This window comes from Lycorma delicatula, chromosome 6, assembly GCF_047948215.1.
Source record: "Lycorma delicatula isolate Av1 chromosome 6, ASM4794821v1, whole genome shotgun sequence".
Lineage (NCBI taxonomy): Eukaryota > Metazoa > Arthropoda > Insecta > Hemiptera > Fulgoridae > Lycorma > Lycorma delicatula.
In genome coordinates, this window is record NC_134460.1 from 154331756 (window position 1) to 154353562 (window position 21807).

General features: G+C 27.9%; 1 protein-coding gene across 1 annotated transcript in view; it reads left to right on the forward strand.

Annotated features, from left to right (window-relative positions):
* Window positions 1-18852, forward strand: part of LOC142326386 (E3 ubiquitin-protein ligase ZNRF1) — a 396783-nt gene extending 377931 nt beyond the window's left edge. Inside the window, exons 3-4 of the mRNA XM_075368855.1 lie at window positions 9372-9477; window positions 13929-18852. Of these exons, the coding sequence (XP_075224970.1) occupies window positions 9372-9477; window positions 13929-13986 (164 nt within the window). The 3' untranslated portion in view covers window positions 13987-18852. The remainder of the gene's footprint in view (window positions 1-9371; window positions 9478-13928) is intronic.
* Window positions 18853-21807: the final 2955 nt, after the last annotated feature.

A 21807-nucleotide genomic window follows, 5' to 3' on the forward strand; every position in this document is an offset into this window, starting at 1 on the left:
TATATATCAGCTTTGCTATGCAAACTTATTTTCCAGACTTTCCGACAGTTCCTTGACAGATAGTTCCTTACTTAATATGTGAAATGAAATAAGTTTTTAAGATTTTATTTTATTTTTATCATCATCATTGAAATTATTTTTTTTATAAAACAAATTTTTTAATTTACATGCGTACTAAATTGTACAGACTTAAATCTAAACGATGTTGAATGTATTGTTGCCGGTGGTACGGAATATTTTCCATAATTTATCAGTTGTTGGTAGCCGGAGTGAAAGCTTTGTTTTATGTATGGCATATGTTCCTGTTATTCCCATGTGGTGATGATGGTTACATTTAGATAGTAATTATTTATAACATCTTGATACAAGTTTGTTATCCAAGAGAATGCTTATGTCGTTTCTATAAAAACAAAATGCATCAAAATTTAGTGTAAATTTTTCTTAAGTTTTATCAACATCATTTGGCTTTTAGTAGTGTATTTCAAACATAGATACAACATATTTTAGCCATTACTGTAGATGAGTTGCTACCCTTTTTCTCCAGCTTGTATTATCAATAAAAAAAGTTAAATGAATGTTGTCTGTATTCATCTAGTGATAATAAAATTAATTTACACTCATTAAGGCAACAAAATTGTTTACTTAATCGCAGCACTGACTTGCAAAAAATATCTACTGTTATGCTTTTATATAATTCGATATTAATTAATTATGTAATTATTTAAACAAATTACCTATTTAAGATAAAAACGTGACACATTTATAGATTTATTCAGTTATATCCAATAAATTAAGTGTATATCCAATAAATCAAATTAAATTTGATGTTTTTCATTGATCTGTTGATGGTTATAGAAAAAAATTTTTTTTTTAAATTGTACAACCATTCATTTTCAGTGACACCAACCAAGAAAAATAAGAGGAAAATCAATTTATTCCCACCATTTTAGTAGCATCGCTACATAAAATTTAGAAGTACGGAAAATTTCATAAAAACAATAATGCAGATTATAAAATTATGGTAGGTGATAAAAAATCCGGACCATTATGTGTTCTCAATCTGGTTAGAATTATCAATTTATTTTTGTTTTCAAATATAAACAAAAAATTTTTTAAGTGCACGTCCAAAAAAGGTAATTAATAAATATATAGCTGTAAACATAATTTTGGTTAAATATTATTGAACTAAAAACTAAACGTGTTTCACAATGTTCTTGAATTGAATTAAAATAAACTGTTTTAAGATAAAATTATAACAGTACTGTTTAGTAATCTTGATAATTTAATATTAAAAACCATGAACAAAATTCAAAATTTTGTATTTGGTTTTATAACAAAGAAAAAATTAACTGTTAGACTGATAAATATTATAAGAAAATAATTATAAATCCAGGAGTTTAATGCAGTTTTAAATTACAACAAAAAATAAATAATTTTATTACTTGATTAGTACTTGACATGGATTTGTTGGTACCCATTTCAATAATTACCTTTTTTAATGATAAAGGTTTAGTAGTAAATTACTGTTCTTGATTTTCCATCCAAGATATTGTAGATTCCAATGCATCAAATCATGTCAGGGTGAAAATGCAGCAGAATAATCATTCTGGGATGCCATTTCACAACACTCGTTTTTGCTGTCACTGGGTTTCTTAGCTTCAGCTCTATTTGTCTTTAAAAAATATCAAATATCTGAGGCAAAATGAGTTGATGTTTCAAAAATGTATAACATACTTTCTCTTAAAAAAAAAATAATGAATTTTCTTATAAGTGCATATTTAGCATATAAAATTACATTGTATTAATTTATAAAATTATAAATTACCTATTACTTCTAAAAAAAAATTCATAATTGCATTTGACTTTAATCAGAAGTTTAAAATCATGTTAGCTTACTACAATTATAGCTTTTTTTTGTCATTCACACATCAAATCAAGTATGTAAAGATGTATGGTTTTGTAGAACTTTTATTCATTCATTCATAGTGTTCTGTCATTAGGGCAGGTCATGTTATGGCTGCTGTTCTCCACCTTGTTCTGTCCTTTGCCAATCTCCTTGTTTCAGCATATTTTCCCTTTTCCATAATACCATCCATTATTTGAAATCTCTTCCTTTCCTTCTATTCACCAAGCCTTCTATTGTATCTACTAATAAACACCTTCTTTTCATACGATTTCCTAGCCAGTTCCTTTTCCTATATTCAATCACATCTACTGTTTTCTTTCTCTCTTCTTAATACTTCTTCATATCTTTTCTCTATTCTCCTTAGTACTTTTTCATTTGTTACATGGTCTTGCCATCTGACATTTATCATTCTGCGCCACACCCACATCTCAAAAGCCTCAATTCATTTTCTGTCTGCCTTTTTCATCATCCATGTTTCAATTCCCTGAAGCTTCACATTCCATTAAACTTCTTTAATGCACACAGCAGCCTCTCCTTCTTATTAAATGCCTGCTTTCTTCTTGATATTCTATTGTGTAAGTCAGGTCATTGTGTAAATCAGTTATAAAGCTTCATAAGTACTGAAATTTGTTCATCTGCTCTAAAACTTCATTTTCTATCGTTCTCAATCCTCTTCTATTTTCCACCTAATTACCATTTATTTTGTCTTCTTTTTGTTGATCCTCATACCCTGACTTGCAAGCTTCATTTAAGTCATTAAGCATTTCATTTAGTTTAATTGGGCTGTCTGCCAGTACTGCTATGTCATCAGCAAAATGTATACATTCTATTCTTCCAACCCCAATCTCTTTTCCCATTCAGGCAGCATTTAATTATTTCTTCCAGATATATACTAAATAGTGTTGGTGGCATGCAGCATCCTTATCTCATTCCCCTTCCAATCGCTACTCTTACTGTTATTTTGTTTCACTTTTATTCTCTGTTATAATACAGCTCTTTTATTAGACGCCTCTCTTTCTAGTCAACTCCCTTTTCCAAAATTAACTGTAATTTATCCCATCTAACTCTGCCAAACGCCTTTTCTAGGTCAACAAATGCTACATACACTCTCTGCTTCCTTTCCATGTATCTCTCACCTATTACTCTTAGCAGCCCTATAGTATTCCTTGTTCCAGCACCTCTTAAACCCATACTGATCTTCTGCAAAATTGCCATCCAATTTATTGTATATCCTCTTATTTTTAGAACCCTTAATAGTACCTTAGCTGCATGTGATATTAGGTTAATCATTTTATACTCTTTACACTTCTTTGTATTTCTTTTCTTTTCTGTTGGTATCATTATTGTTGTATCCTGGAAGTCTTCCCGCCACTTTCCTTCTTCAAGTATTCCGTTAGATAGAACTAGTAATCACAATTCTGCTGTCTCTCCTACTGCTTTGAACAATTATTATTTCATCACATCCATCACCTTTTCCTTTTCTCATCATTTTAATTGCCTCATTTAACTCATTTTTTAATATACTATACCCTTTTTGATCTTCATGAACTTTGTACTCTTCTTCCATTCCCATATCATTTCTCTTGGCTTTTCTCTTAACACATATAAATCTGCAATGTATTCTTCCCATCCTCTTTTTATTTCCTCCTTTTCATTAAGTGTTTCCCCATCCTTTACCTCTATCTGATATATTTTCTACCCCCATTTCCCTTCAAAAATTATTTCTGATCTTCTTTATACATTAGCTCATATCTCCCTTCTTTTTCAAAATTTTCTATCACTACATTTTCCTCTAGCTATTTTTCCTTGCTTTCCCAGTTTTCCTTCTTAGTTCATTATTCAACCTTCTATATTTTCTTTACCTTCCTCTGTTTGTTTATCTTTGCAGTTTCTCCTTTCATTCATCTTGTCAACATTTCACTTCTAACCCACACTTTTCATTTTCTGTTCCTGTTTTAACCCTATCGTTTTTTGCTGTATCCTTTAAACTCTTCATAATTTTCATCCACTTATCATCTGCATTACTTTATCATCTCTCATTCTCATTTTTTTCAACATCACTTTTTCCATTTCTGTTATTTTTTCTCGTATCCTTAGTTTTTTTACAAATCATAGTAATCCCTTCTGTCACTCCTGCCACTCATTTTCTTGAGCCTAATGTTCATTTCTGCCACAACTAGATTGTGAGTTGAATTTTTTCCTGTACCTGGATAAACCTTAGCATTCTTTAAACACTTTCTAAATCTTTGTTATTTCATAATTAATTAATATTTTTCTCTGTCCAGTCATGATATCCATGTATATCTTCTTGTATGATTTTCAAACCGGGTGTTTCCCAAAACTAATTCCTTCTCCATGCAGAATCTAACCAGTCTTTATCTTCTTTCATTTCTAATTCCTAGACCACATTTTCCCACTGCCTTGTTTTCTCTTCCCTCTCTAACCACAGCATTCCAATAACCTAGTATTGCTGCACATGCCTCCTTCTTTTCTTTCTCGATTAACTCTTCTTTCCTTCCGTAACACTGTTCTACTTCCTCATCTGTATAATGAGTGGTTGGTGTGTACACTTGAATTATTCATCTACATACTCATGCTTTAATTAAAATTCCATGATTAACAGTACTTAAGAAAGTATAATAATAACAAATCAATATTTGCCCTTTTTATTTTGTTAGTAGCCACTGTCAATTCTTGTTATTCAGCAGTCGATTATCTAATTCATCATCAAAGGTGATAAAAGTAAATAAAAATAAAAATATACCTGTATAACATTTTGCTGTTCAATTGAACACTGTCTGATAAAATATCAGATCTTTTATTTTTATTTACCATTAAATCTATGTATTATATTATTTTAGTGTTGGTGTATGAATTTGTATTCTGTTTCAAATCTAGTTTATTATTAATTTAAAAAAAAAATTCCTTCAGATATTGTTTGACGTTGATGTGTCCTTTGTAAAAATTTACATTATTGTTAATGTTAAATAATAAATAGCAGCTGATACATAAAATAAAGATCAAAAAATAATCATTTTTTATTTACGTAAATAGGATTTAAAGTTGATTGCAATTCTTATGACTTAATAAATAAATGTATAATACATAGAAGAACTTAAAAGAAAATAATAACAGACAAACCTTATTTTTTGTAATTCAGTAATTCTTTATTTTTTATGTATGTATATATATCTTGTAACAAGACCAGTATAATGGACCTGAGTAATGGATTCCTACCAATTAATTCTTATTTAATTACTAATTTACAATCAAAAACATTTATTTAAATTTTAAAATAAATATTGTAATATTTAAAGTAAATAATATCAGTTTTTATAGCCATTTAATTTGTTGTGTTGTTAATTATTATTTACTATTGTAGCAATGTTTAAAGTCATTATTGTATGCATTATAAATGTAAAATGCAATAAAATTGTTCATGCAGCACGTTTTACCTACTTTTATTGTTAACAGAATTTTTCCGTCATTGTAACTTTGAATGCTTATAACTCGATAACGAAGGCATTAACAGAAAAACAGGGTTCACCATTGTTTTTCCTATAGAATTTTTAATCAAAATCATGCATCATATGTCCACCTAAATATTTAAAAAAATTAAGTTTGATTCAATATGGTGGACAGAAATTAAAAACCCACCATAATGCATTTTTTTTTTTTAACTATGTAGAACCCCATTTTCATTTCATTTCTGTTTCTCATATGTGTAGTATAAATCTCTTTGCGTACTTAAATATCACTCTATACATATGAATATTTACATGTTTTCTAGAATGTGAAAATATTCAAGTTAAAAGGACAAAATTTAAAATTAAATTAAAATTTTTAATTTAAATTAAATGGACAGGGAGTAATTAATGAATAAATAAACACTCAATCTGATGTAACGTTTTAAAATTTTAAACTTAAAATAAAGAATTAGAAGGGTTAGTTTCAAGAAATTGTATAAGCATTAGAGTAGGAGGAACAAAACAGAAGAGGACATGATAGTAGGAATAGAGCGTGGGGGAAGTTTAACATTGCTATTTATTTGACGATTCAAAGTCAGTGCTAAAAGTAGTTTTGAGAATGGAAGTATTCTGAAACGCGTCAAGTATGAATGTTAGAGTGCCAGTGCTAGAAACGACAGAAAATAACACTCAAATCCATTACATAATCCTAGCGGAAATATAAAATATTGTGAAAAAAAATTTATTTGAAAATTAATATCGCATGCTTGGTAGAGCACTATTTGCATTTATCAACTTCCCAACTTTTGATGTAAATGAGATATCAAAAATTGGACATCTTAAGCTAATATTATCTAATGTTTGAAATTCTGACATTTTGCCTTAATTTCCATATTAGCTTCTAATCTAACCTCAACAGAATTTTTCTGCATGACAAAACAACTTTTTTGTATTGGCAAACTCTATCCTTAAACTCTTTCATGTAATACATTATATAGACAAACAATTGTTAATGTGACAGACAAACCTGAAGGCCTTTTATTTGAATAGAATTAAATGATTTTTCAGAAATAACTGACAGATTTATTACTTCATTAAAACTTGCATTAATAAGATTTGTTAAAACACAAAGATTCAACAAATTCTTCCTTAATGCCTAATGTCAAGATTTTAAAAACAAAATGGTACAGTAGTATTAAATAGACCTAATTAGTTAAGTTTTTCTTTTAGATATGTAGTTGTATAAAAATAATAGCATTATGTAATAGTTGTATAAAGTAATAGTATAGTAATAAAAGTAGTAGTATAAGATATTTATTTTTCTGTAATATGTCGATTATTAAAAATTTGTTTACGAAATTTAAACATTACAAATATGAATACGATCTCAATACTTCATCATGACATCCACATAAATGAAGAAGGATCCATTTACCAAAATACCAAAATGTTACTAGATTTGTAGCTGAGGTAACATTGCGTTTATTTTTTTAAATATTTTTTTGGAAATGTTTTACCATCCTTTTTACACATTTACTCATTTTATCCTATGTATAATTTTCATCTCTTATGATTTATGATTATTAGTAAATTCACTGCTTTTTATAGAAAACCGTTGTAACCTTTTGCAATTTGGTTTGTTTTATAGATAACTGACACAATATTAATACTGTTAATTTGGAAATTATGCTTTATATATATATATATTTTTTTTTTTTAGTAGTAATAACAATAATAAATAAATGGTGTCAACATATATTACGTAAAACTAAATAATAAAAACAGTTAATTTTTATAATTTTAATTAATCTTTTATAAATTTTATGCTTTATTTAATGAAGAATTTTTTTTATTTAAAACTATTTATTGAATTTTAGCAGGGTAATATTGTTTATTTAGTTTACTACTTATTTTATCATTTGTTTAAAGCATTTTAACAAAAACGAGCAAAAATATTTTCTTTGCTATCATGTGTAATTAATTTTATTATTCTTGATGGCATGAAAGCTGAAATTACTAGAGGTGATTAATATGTCATTGGTAAGAGGTTAATAATAATTAATATTTTTAAGCCTGATTTGCATCACGTATGTAATATCTTTATTATTGTTTTTTACTTCCTTGTATGAAGTAAAGGAAGTATTTCGATTGCAAAAAGTTTCGGTTTTCAGATTTCAATGGAAATGTAAATTTTGACTAGTTTCACCGTGACTTCTGTACGTACATATGTATCTCGCATAACTCAAAGACGATTAGTTGTAGGATGTTGAAATTTTGGATTTAGGGGTGTTGCAGCATCTAGTTGTGCACATCCCTTTTTGATTGCAATCGACTGAGCCAAAAGTGTTCAAAAAAAGCCAAAAATAAAAATAAAAAATTGGATTTTGGACTTTTTCTTAATTGCAGTAATAAGCCCTCATTGAGATCTTTTCAAAGATATATAATAAGTGATACTTATTTTCATTGGTTCCAAAGTTATAGCCAAATGAAATTTTAATTAATGAAATATTTGGTTCTTAGAAGGGGAAGCCACATTGGTTTGAATCAGACTTCATCTCATTTTTTTAACTTCTTTTTTTAATTTAGTTATATTGATTTATTAATAATTATTAACATCTGATTGTAAAAAAAATTTACGATTAATAATTCAATAATAAAAAAAAAATATGAAAAAATATCAAAAGTTATTAATAGAATAAAATTTTATGTACTTTAAATTAAAAAAAAAAAATGTATATGTAATTTAATAGGCATACAAGGAAGTCATGTGGGTCCCACATTAGATTTTTTTTTTATTTTGTATATTTGCCTTGGAGCATCCCTATAAAAGCTAGTATTGTGCAGTATTCTTGTTGAAAAACAAAAATACATTTAAAAGGGGTAGTCCTGTTATATTTTATTTTCAAAAGTAAATTCAAATTAATACACTAGTCTGAATAGTAGCAGAAAGATGAGATCATTAAATTGCATGCACAGGAGAACAGAGTAGGTAGTCTTGGTCTATTGTAATTAAAAACTATTGTGGCATTTTTATACAAAATTTTATTGTGTTCATTACGTAATGGACTTTTGGGTTTAAAAAATTATATTTAGAATGTATTATCTTTCTTTTTCAGTTAGCAGTATGCAGAATTATGTACATTCAGATAGCAAGTTTTTGTTGTTTAGTGTTGATATGGGATTAATTAAAAAATTTCCAGGAATTTGCCGAGTCCGATGAACCAATAACTTCTCTTGGTCCAGAAGGATAGAGGAAGTAATAGAGTAATAGAATAGAGGAAATATTTTATCATCATAGCTTAAATATCAGCTAAGTTTGTAAGATTGAAGAATGTAAATTATAATAAAAACTTATGAAAAGCTCATGGAGAACCCACCCACCTCAATAGAATTGTGTGGACTGGTTAGGAACCACCTCGAAATTGATTCAAGACTCAAGATATATAGAATGAAATTAAATATGATCGATTGAGAATGTTAATTATACAGTGAAAATAGAACATGTTGGTGATGTTTGAAATTACTTGAGTATGTTTGATTAAAATTGTTTATTGTGCAGAAATCACTGGGTATGTGTACTCCAGAGTAGAGTGCTGAATACTCTACTCTGAGTAGAGTATTCAGCACTGAGTAGAGTATTGAGCCAGTAACACATATATGTGTTACTGGCTCTCTATTATAGTTCTTGTATGTTTTTATAAAATATGAAGTTACTTGACAGCCGTTTTAATGTTTCAAGTACAACTTGAATCCAAAAGATTCTTCCTACATACAGTGAGAGCTTTGAGGCTCACACACAAACCAACTTCATTATGCTTTAGTTTTTTAATACATTTCTTTCCTGAGTACAGACAAAAATTAGTAGTTATTTTGTTCAAGAATATAGAATCAATTTTTTTGAATGAATACTGTCTGCATTAAATATTTGTATTCTACAATTTTAGAAAATAAGAATATTGGATTATGTATTGCATCACATTTCTTTTCTTTTTGTTCAGAGGATGTATTAACAGATGACAAAGGAGAATGTGCCATTTGTCTTGAAGACCTTACACAGGGAGACACCATAGCTAGGCTCCCATGTCTTTGCATTTACCATAAAAGGTATGTATATGAAAATTATTTTGTTTTTTATTTTATTTATTGCGTTTTTGAAGGCTTTTGAGATTATAATTTTCTGGGATTTTCTAGTCGCTTCTTCCTTTATGTGTTGATATTCAATATTTCATGTGTAATTGACATTTATTTTAACACTTTTGCATTCATATATTATATTACAAACACTACTGTATGACATTCTGGTTTGTTCAGAGCGGTTTTTGTACGTGAACATCGAAGGATATTGAGCTTTCTCCAAGGATTTATATTTAAAACTACTTTAATTTATCCATGATACCAGTTTCTCTAAAATGAGCAACTGCTAGCTAAACTGTCAATGTATTGAGCACCAATGATTCAGAAAAAACAGCTAAAAATATTTTCTGACATTTTAAGAGACTGAAATTTAAAGAACTTTAAAAAAGGAATGCATGTTGGTTACGGTAAAATGCACCTTAATTGAGTACACTTATCGCTGTCATTATGAAAAGTCACGCACTCTTATGTCAACCTAAAGGTTGATTTCCCCCTGCATTATATCTTTAAACTGAGGGTTATGTAACTTTTGGTTACCAGTATATTTTACAACCTAAAATCATAAAAGTAAAAACTACTCTTAAAAACTGTTTCATTTCTATATCAATGTGTCTCTTTAATTATTGAATGTCCCCCGTAGTATATCAGAAAATTCATCATCCATCCCTTGCCCTAAATTCAAAGAGTAATTTATTACTAAATTATCTTTTGATTACGTCACTTGCAGTGAAGTCTATGAATATTTCTTCTTCAGCAGTTGAGAGCCCTTTAGAAGTATTTTGAAATGGATCCCTAACCCGCTCATAACTTGCTACCAAGTTGTTGTTAGCAAGAAAATACTCTTTAAAATTCTTTGTCACTATGGCTAAATGATTTTCAATGGTTATATAAACAACTTTCACATGTTATTCTTTAACCTTGTAATTTTAACATATTCATCCACATTTGCAAACATTTCTAGGTTTGTTGTTTTAAATTTCTGCTCCACAATTCCAATTTTCAACAAAAAGTATTAACTTTATCACTCATATCCAACATATGTGTATTTGCTCCGAGTTGAAGATTCAAGGTATTTAATCTCTTAAATATGTTGACCAAGTAGCTCAGTTCCATCATAAATAAACCATCTCGAAACTTCTCAACTTCAAGTCAATTTTTCTCTTCTAGTAAATATAATTTACTGCGGTTACAATCTTCATTAGCACAATATTTAGACCAGGACTCATTTCTTTGGAAGCCAGAGCTTCTCTGTGGATCATGCAATGTCTCCAGACACACTGTGATGATTTTTGTTTTACAAGTGCTTGTATACTTTGGAATCTTCCAGACATTGAACGAACACTATCAGTGCATATTCTGACCCAATTTTTCGTTCCACACAATATGTTTGCCTTGTTTATAAAATCAATTAAGATGGTAAATAATGCGCGTGCTGTTTTGAGTACTATTGGTTTGCAGAAAAGTAGTTCTTTTACTGCTGATATACCATCACAAAATTGATCCTATGATCAATTTATGAAATGAGCATCTTTATTGCTACCTGTTGCCTCATCAAGCTGAATTAAAAACAATTTGTCATGCAACTTCCCGAAAAGCTGGTGCTGAACATCTTCAGCTATATCACCGATTCGATGAGTAATAGTATCATTTGATACAGGTTCATACCTCTACTGCAATTGTTTGGGAAAATTATCTCCAAAAATAGTTTCTACAATCTCAGTTGCAGCTGGCAAAATAAACTCTTCACTAATGGTGTGAGGCTTTTTACATTTGGCTATTTTATATGAAGCTTTGTAAGAGGCAAGTAAAGCTTTTTAATTCAACGCACAAAGTTTTTTTAAAAAACTATATTTGCTTTTCATATGATTTTAATTTTAATTCTGCGAATTAAAATTAACGGTTTGTTAACATACTCACTATGAAGAGTTGCAAGTGTCGTTTAAGTTTATTAGGTTTCATTCTGTTTGCTGCCAAAATTTTTGAGCAAATGACACCCAAGGGCCTTTCTTCTTCATTTACTTCAGTACTGGTAAATCAAAAATTTAAGTATTGAGAATATTTCTTGATTTTATTTTCAGAACCACGCTTGTCTGTGCACTTGTTGATGCTTCACTATCGTCTAATGTTTACTTTACGCCCACTTAAAAATTTATCCATGATACTGTATAAATCTACTGCTATGAATATTTAATATCATGAATTGCAATTAACAACATACACATTCACGATAGATTAAATAGCAATAGCAGGATCGACTAGACTGAGACTGGTTGGAATTGAACGACATGCAGTATTTATATACATCCAGAATGTTCATGACAAATTGGAATTTCTCACAAAGCCATAAGAATGTGATATGGTGATGTAAGACGGAGAGTATAGAGAGGTATCATTGATTCTGCTTTTGTCAATGCAGCGGATCGTTGTTGCCAAATATCAACAACTTTACTTATCCTTGGTAATTTGTAAGGCTTGTAATTAAGGTCATAGTATAGCTATAGTGTCAAAATACTCAAAATGCATTGTTATTGTATGAGAGGGGGCGTGATGATAATTAAGATTGAAAATTGGATTGCAAATACTGAAAGGTTGAGAAATGCTGCTTTAATTTCTTAATTTCATTATTCTTTAATTCTTCTCTAGTATTGTGATATAGGAATTATCTTGTTCAGCCATCAGACTAATTGTAGCAATAAGGTTAAAAAAAGAGTAGCCAGTGGGTTGATTAGACTCTATTTCTGATGTGGAAGTCACATAAAGATCCTAATTACAGACTGTCAGATAAAGCTCAATATTTCATTTAATGATGGCGTGTCTACTTGAAGTTTCTACATTAGTTCAGTGCTCTCTTCACTGAACATTCAACAATGTTCAGTGATCTGTTTTTTTTTTTGCTTTCTAATGGTGAAAAACCAGCTAAAAGCTTTTCTTGAATGATTTTGCAGGTGAAAGTTGTATGAATTGTGAAAATTTTTATAAGTAGGTAGAACAGTTCAAAAACGGTCGAACCTTGGTGACTGATGAGCAACATCCTGGCCGGCAGTTTAAGTGTCACCTCCTTTGCTTGAAACCCGCATTGACAACATTATTCATGAAGAACAACGTATTACAGCTGAACATATAGCAAAAACAGTTGCAATAAGTATTGGCACAGTTCATAACATTATCAGTAACAATCTCAAGGTGGGTCGTGAAAGAGTTAACACTATTAACACAAGGAGACAAGACACAAAGTGTGTACAGACTTGAAAGAACACTGTGAAAGGGAAGGTGACCCTTTTCTAAACAAGATTTTAACATGAGATGAAACTTGAGTTCACCGTTTTGAACCAGAGTCCAAAAAACAAAGCATGGAATGGAAGCATATTCTATATGACAATGCTCGCCCTCACACCGCCCAGCTGACCCAAGAAACCATTGGGAAAAAGGGTTTGGTAGATCCTACCACATCCTCCCTACAATCCAGATTTGGCTTCCTCGGATTTTAATTTATTTGGTCCACTTAAGGAGGCATTACACAGAAAAAACAGCAACATCGAGGAGGTAAAGAATTTGTGGGAAAGTGGCTCAAACAACAAGACAAAGACTTCTTTGCATCAAGTAGAAAAAACTACTCAATTGTTAAGACAAGTGTATTATTAATATTGGGGATTATGTTGAAAAGTAGTAAAAGTGTCTCATTTTGAAAAAATACACAGTTTTTTCTACATCAATTTGTCTCTTTAATTATTGAATGTCTCTCATATTACCATTTTCAACATCCTACCTTTGCGAAACCGGATTTTCTGCAGTGGCTGCTTCAAAGACAAATTATAGATCTCGGCTAAATGTAGAAAAAGAACTCAGAGTATCTATTTATAATATTAAACCTTCCTCTAAAAAACTTTGTTGTGCAAGACAGGCCCAAGGGAGTCACTAATAATTATTAAACTTGTTTCTAATTTAGTATTGATAAATTATAAATACATTGTGCAGTGCTGATACAATCCTATTTATAATTGTATTATATCAGAGTAAATATGTATTTTATTATTTATTATGTCAGAATGCAATTTTATTCTGCTTTCCTTTCAGAAAATTAATAAATTTTTTTAATAATATTTTCTTTTTGATATGCACATGACCCCCCCCCCTGCCCATTTAGTGATATTATGTCTCCCTAGGGGAGTGCACCTCACAAGTTGAGAAACACTGGGTTAAAGGGATAATTTATTACCACTTTACCTTGAACTCATCTTAATTTGTTAAGGATAGGCTAATTTTTATTTTCATAAGCTCAAACAGTTTAAAAACTGTTTGTGTGCACATTACTGTAAATTAAAAATCTCAATATAAATCTTGCATTGACTAGAGTTGAGTTAAATTAATTATTCCTTTTAATACAGTCAATTTTACAAAAGTGTTATTTTTTATGATTGCAGTTGTATCGACCGGTGGTTTGAAGTCAATCGATCATGTCCTGAACATCCAGGCGACTAAGTTATCATCTGTCGCCTGAAGATAATATAGATCATCAGGACTATCGGAAATCAAAAACTAATGAACGATTATTAATAAATTGACGTAATATCTATAGTTAAATACAATAAATAAATAAGTAAATAAAATAAAGAAGAGTAAAGAAAAGTGTTTTGACTAATTATAAAGAAACCATATTATTAATTCAATATATTGTATTAATAATTATATTGTACATATTATATATATACATATATATATATATATATATATATATATATATATATATATATATATACACACATATACTATACATATACTGTTTTATTAAAATGTTGTAAATTGAAGAAAAAATTCATGCTTTAGAGTTAAAAGAATAATCAATAATAAGGACACAAAGTTTGTAATGAAGTTTTCTTATATATAATTATATGTTTATATAGATAGCACGCGAGCGAGTGTTGGTTGTGTTTGGTCTTTTTTTATGTATTATATTGTATGTATCACCAGTTTATACGAATTGTGATGGTATAGATGATAATGATGATTATTATGAGGTTACTTTACCTTTAGTAATTATTATGATGTTAGCACAAAGTTGCTGACAATAACAGGGATCTTTTTTTCTTCTTTTTTTTTAATTTTTATTAATAAGAGAGCTTCATTGTAAAAGTCAAGTTTTTAATATTTGGTGTTTTTATTATTTATCTTATTAAACTGATAATTATTCCTATTATTAGTTATCATTATAATTTTAATTGTATTAATATTTGTAAAACAAAAAATAATAATATCAGATATACTATCGATATTGTGTATAATGTTATTGACAGATCAGGTTTTTTCTAACGGCAAAAGTTACGTTAATTTTCAAACTATTGATCATTCAATAAATTAATTTCATTTTCTATTTGCATTTGTAGTTACCAATTTTATTATAAATTTAGATCTGATATTAAATTTATAATAGATTCAAATATTGGCCTTTTGTTGCTATTATTTTTATTAATATTATTATTCGTCGTTGCAAATGACTCTTTTGTCTTTATATGGAAATGTAATACTCTTTTCTTGTTAACAAAAAGTGCTGCTTACAACATTATATGTGAATTAAGTAATTCGCTTACAGAATAATAATTTATTGAAATTTTGTATTGTGTGATTTTTAAAAATATTTTGGTATTAAAGAAAACTCAAGGTAAAACATTTGTTGTAGGTTTTTTAATTACAAAGCGTACATGTGTTTGCTGTAGGTTAACGTCAGAAATCTGGTTTATGTCTGAATCACCTGGCTAAAGTTAACATCAGCTGAAAAAATTATTATAAACCAAAATAAAGTTAATATGCTGTCGTTTTGAAAAAAGTAGTCAGATTATTTCAACGTGTGAGAGTAACTGAAAAGTATGCTTAAAAAAGTAATGGGTATTTATATGAACATTATGGATGTAAACCTTAAAACAGGAAAAAAACCTGTTCCACTTTTCTTTTATTATTTCACATTAAAATAATTTACAATCCAGTGAAAGAAAAGACTTCTTTCTTTGAATATTTTCTCCTGCTCAAAAAATTTATTAAAAAGTTCTTTTTAAATTTAATTACACCATGCCGTTAGAATTTCAGTCTCCTATTTGAACTTAACACTTCATTCCTTCAAACTAACTCCATAACTTGGTTTTGCTTATCTCATTGAAATAAAAAAATTTACAGAGTACCTTCATAATGGATTTTGGTTTAAGTGACCAATACAGTCTTGATTTAGTGAGTATTTCTTATCTTCTTTCTCTGATTTAAAATCATTCTATCTCTATTTTATTAATTTCCCCTAGATTTTTATGAATTTGTAATTCTAAAAGCTATCAGGTTCTTCTGGATTTCTTGAAATCCCTATACTAAGGTGATTTTTTTATATAGTGGTCACAACAGTGATGTGTTTGACAGAAGAGTAAAATATCTGAATCACATACATTTGAATTAGCAATTGGTATTATTTTTTATTTGGAAGATTACTGTATTATCAGAAAATCATAATCCTGCTCTTTGTGATTATTTGCACAATCATAGATTATAAAAATGGTAGGCGTCACATAATGGCCTTTTGGTACATCCATTAAACATTAATTTCACTCAGATTCTGTACTCTTACAGGTTCTGTTGGTGCAATTTACCATGTAAAGTATTTTGGCTTTCATTTATTGCATTTATTCATATGATTATTATTAGATTTTGAATGTTTCTTTTTGTAACTTTTTATTAATTTAAAAACCGACTTTCATATTTATTTATGTGTAAAATTAAATAAATATTACTTGCTAATTAGGTAAATATTTAAAAGTAACATAGTAACTCTCACAAAGAATAATCTATGTTATTTTTATTAAATACAAGTAATATATATTATTTTTGATAAATATCATGGCATGTTGGTAATAATATATAAATTATAATTTCCATTTACCGACATTCATTAATAGAAACTATGTTCAAGCGCTTTCAGAGATTATTACTCCAGGAACATGTAATATGTATTATAAATATTTATTTCACATATCAATAATTGTAATAAAATAAATATAATAATTGATCACCAGAAAGAGGAAAAAATAAAGTCACTATTATCCATCATGTCAGTAAGAAGGTCACAATTGTTATGTTTATTAGAATGAAACAGTTTTACCAACCTGTGATTCAGAATTATTGTTTGAATATGATATCATTTTCAAAATTTGTTTGTTCACTTTATCAGTCTATTATTTAACTATATGTAATATTTTTTTAAATATTTGTTTTATAAAGATTATTAGAATATTCAAGAAGAAATGTACTCTTTAAATAAAGACATTCACCTAAGTCAAGAAAACAACGATAGCATGTATTTTTTGGATATAAAAATTACAATAATAAACTTGTTATTGATATATGTAGGAAACCTACTAAACAGGACATCATAATTCATTATAATTTTTTCATTCTTGGAATCAGAAAATGGCATAATTTTAACTTATTAATATATAAAGCTATAAAATATTTAAAATGCAACAATATAAAATTAAACAATGAATTAAATAATAGATATATTTTGTTATAAATAATAGGTGCAACGAAAACTGATATCTTATTCAAACAAATATTAAACAATAATTTTGAATATTAGGTTGGTAAAACTGTTTCATACTAATAAGCATAGCAGTTGTGACCATCTTACTGACATGACTGGTAATGTTGACCTTATTTTATCTCTTTGATGATCAGTTGTTATATTTATTTTATTACAATTATTGATATGTGAAGTAAATATTTATAATATATATTACATCACTGTTCTAAGCATGGAGTAATAATCTCCGAAAGCACTCTAACATAGTTACTATGTTGGTAAGTGAAAATTATAATAATAAAAAATAATTAACATATATTGCATTCATGATTATCAAGATTTCCACAAGTTCTCTTGCACTGCACAGTTATATAAGTGTTAAATAAAAAAATGATTTCCATAAGTACAATCAACATCTTTATTGCTAATAAAATGTAAAAGCTTTCTTATTTAAATTCTTCTGCTACTTGTGTTAGCACTGTTCGACCGTACAAACAATACACCTCTGTGGTGTGCTGATATGACTTGCTTTCGTTAGGAACTGTAGAAGTAGCGCCACCAAAGTGAAATTGTTTAAGAAATTAAATAAATCATTCAAAATAGCAGAAGTAATAAAATGGAAATTTTTAAATGGACAAGTAACATCTCTTCTGTAGTATTAAGGGAGATATATACAATACAGTGTGATTCTACTCGCACACCTAACATCACCGAACATTATCATTTTAACAGTGCAATGCTAAATAAATTATAATTCTCTGGTGAGAATTTAATAACTTATTATAATAACTTAAATCAACTGTTCGATATCTCTAATGGAATGTTTTCTGTGTAGCCTATAATACCGACCTAACTAATAAATCAAATCAATTTAAGCAATTTAATTATTAAAAATCAAATCAATGTACGATGTTCGGCATACATCAAGGAAACAGTATACAAGTTTCATGTAAAACATTTTGGTCTTGCATTCAGCTGATTATTTTGGTTAATTCCAGCTTTAGTCGGCTAATCTTGGATATAAAAGTTTGGTTCAGATATTATCTTTAACATGAACATTAATTTGTTTATGTAGGTATTTTTTTAAGCATTATCATAAGTATCAGTTCTACCATTTGTACTGGTAAATTAATGCTTTTTTTTTATTTTTAGTAAACATTAAGATTATAAATATTTTTTATATGTGGTTGTTGATAAAATTTTCATTGGTTTACTATATTATGAACCAAGAAAGATGTTAAATTTTTTTTTAATAAATTGTTTTCTGTATTTAAATAATATTACGTGATAAATTTTATTACAAGCAATTATACAAATATATGTATATATTTGTTCACCACACATAAAATAAACAAAGAATATAACGATAACTCTTTTGGCCATAATTCACCTGTGATATAATAATAAATTAAAGATTTTATTTATTAGTGCTGAATATAAGCAAATTGGGTTCTAAGAAGTAAAATAAACAGCAAAAATGTATTTGCTTTTGCCTTCTTGAATAACTATTAAATAATATTAATATTGTACTGTTTTACTTTTTTCATGTTGTTTATAATGTTTGTTTTTCTTGCTATTATTATTAAAATTTTAGTGAAATCAGCTTGTCACATCGCAGACAAGTTAATGAGATTATAGAATTGTAGATTAAAATAATAATTATTAATTGTTATTCTTAATTTTAAATTATTATGTTTATCGATCGATTCATTTAGAATAATTAACTATCAATTGATGGAACTAATACAGTAATACAGAGATTAAAAATAAAATTAGCGTTAATTTTTTTTTAATTGTATTGTGTTTATTTATTTTTTTATAACTTACACATTACAATTATTAGAAAGCAAATGGTTGTTTTGGAAGTACTCGGACAGGTGGCTATTTAATTTGTTAATCAGTTCACGTTGTGTAATTCTGTAGTTGTTCCTCTATGAATTCCCACTATCAGTTCTCCGTATTGCCATATTGTTGCTGTGCCATAATAATATGACATTAATTACACTATCTATCTTGATATAAAACATCCTGATATGTATTTCTAAGGCAACAACTACTCCCTTCAACTGTTGACTTTTCACAGGCCACCAGTTAGGACACTTAATGTATTTATTTTATAACTACTAATTATAACGTGAAATAAAATGTGTAAGGTGCCACATTGTTCCATTGAAGACTGATTGTTTTGTTTGTATTTTTGGTTTTTTTTTACAAAAAGTACATGATTATATTTTTTTTAATATGAATAAAAAATTTTAATAATGTTATTGTTGATATTTTTTTTTTTGTATTTGTAATTAAAATTTGCTGTTATGTACATTATAGGTTATGTCAAATCCTATGTTATAGTTATCGAGCTCAGTATATTTGTTTTCTTTATTGTAAAAAAATAATTGTTTGAACTTCTATGTTCTTGAAGTAAATTAATTTATTTTATGACAAAAGAAAGTTATTTTTTAATTCTATATGTTTATCAAAAATTTAAAGACTTTTTTTATTTCATAATTAACAGTACATTTTTTTTTACAAATTAGGTTTCCATGTAATAATGGTTTGTTATCAGTTATACGAATTGAATGGTAATAAATTTGAGTTTTAACCCAAAGAATAATTGTACTAATCTTATTTGTTGACCAATAGAGAATATAACATATAGTATCATTTGGTACAGTTACTAGAAGTTGATAAGTATCATAAATTTGATCTCCGATTATAAATATTTTATATGTAATTTGTATTTACTTCTGAATAAAAATTCTGTATTACCGAAACACTGCAATCATACTTTGAGCATATTCTTCAAAACTAAAAGAACAATTTTAAAAAATTTCCTTTTTTTAATTATAATAAATGAAGATAAGCCAACAAACAATTTTTTTTCTAATTTAAATAACCTCCATTTATAAAAAATAAGAAAATTGTATGCGCAAGCTAACTCTTTACCATATCTTTCTGTGTATTTCTAAAGCTATAATTACTATTTATAGTTTAGCTGTACAAAACAGTTTTTCTTTAATTTGCAAATCAACAGCAATTATAAAAATATAAATTTACAATTTAGAAAGATGGATGGAAATCTATCTTTTGATATATATGAATTTTTTTCATATAGAGGAGAAATACTTGATTACGTTTATTGAAGAATGATGTAATTTACATCGTTATAGAATAATATTCATTTAGCATTCATTAGTTTCATTGCCTAATTACATAAGAATTATAGAAGGTGAGAATGTAGATTCTAATGTAGTGTAGTTTCTAATGCGCAGTCCTAATCTCATACCGGGTTGGTCTAGTGGTTAACGCGTCTTCCCAAATCAGCTGATTTGGAAGTCGAGAGTTACAGCGTTCAAGTCCTAGTAAAGCCAGTTATTTTTACACAGATTTGAATACTAGATCGTGGATACCGGTGTTATTTGGTGGTTGGGTTTCAATTAACCACACATCTCAGGAATGGTCGAACTGAGAATGTACAAGACTACACTTCATTTACACTCATACATATCATCCTCATTCATCCTCTGAAGAATTATCTAAACGGTAGTTACCGGAGGCTAAACAGGAAAAAAAGAGAAGTCCTAATGTCATAATTTTAAAATCAAAGCTGTCGGCTTAAGAAATAGATTCTTTTTAAAGTAGAGAAATTGAATCCATATTATATTTCTTTACCTTATATTATTTTGCATCTCAGGTGCATTATGTGGAGTTTTTTTGGGGTGAAATAAGATTTATTTACAAAATAAATTTTCAATCGGTTTATACATTTTACATTTATTTAAATTCAAAATCGTAATTGAGATAACATTGTTATTAAAAAGAAAACTAGGAGATTTTTTAAAGTGACAACCTCAAAAAAAATAGCTGTAGAATTTTATTACTGATTACATTTTCTTTTTTTAAGTTATCCATGAAAATCTCTCTTATCGTGTGAAAATATTGACTATTGTTTGGGGTTAATTTTTTTTCAGACATTGCAGTTCATGTATACTCTTCATTATTACAAATTTTCTACTTTGGAGAAGATTCTAAACTTAATTAATTTATAGTGATTCTAAACTCTCAGTATATTTGCAGTGATTTTTGTTTCTTAAATTAATTTTTTTATCGGCTCTCTCTTTGCACTCTCTTCAATTATTTTCTTTATTTCATTATAATTTAATGAATTAAACACTGGCTATTTAACTGTTTGGAAGTTGAAACAGGCATAGAAAAATGTTTTGAGTTTAATTTCATTAGTACAGAATATGAAAATCATGAACCTCTGGTGAAATTTTTACAACAGATTTGTTCGTATCCATAGATATACCTGTTTATGGAATCGGTAACTGTACCGGTAATTAAAATTAATTTTAAAAATTTATCAAAAGAAGACTATTGTAAATCTTATTGTTGTCATTTTTGTTTGTAAATTAAAGTGCTAGATGTAGTAAAAATTTTTAGAATTATAAAATTTAAAAAATCCTATTATGTTACAGAACGCACAACTAAAAAAAAGCATTTACTAAAATAGAGATGCCTTTTAAATAAAATTTTGTGCATAACCTATAATTTGTTTCAGTGGTCATATACGGAAAGTTTCAAATAGACAACTTCAACAATTCAACTGACTGAATAAGTCAGGAAAATTTATTAACTGAAATAAAATGTTAGCAGTCTTTCTATGGTAACAATTGTACATGTATTGGATTTTTATGTGTGATTAACCATCGTTATGGCTGGTAGTTTACTTTATGAGAACCTTTTAAACA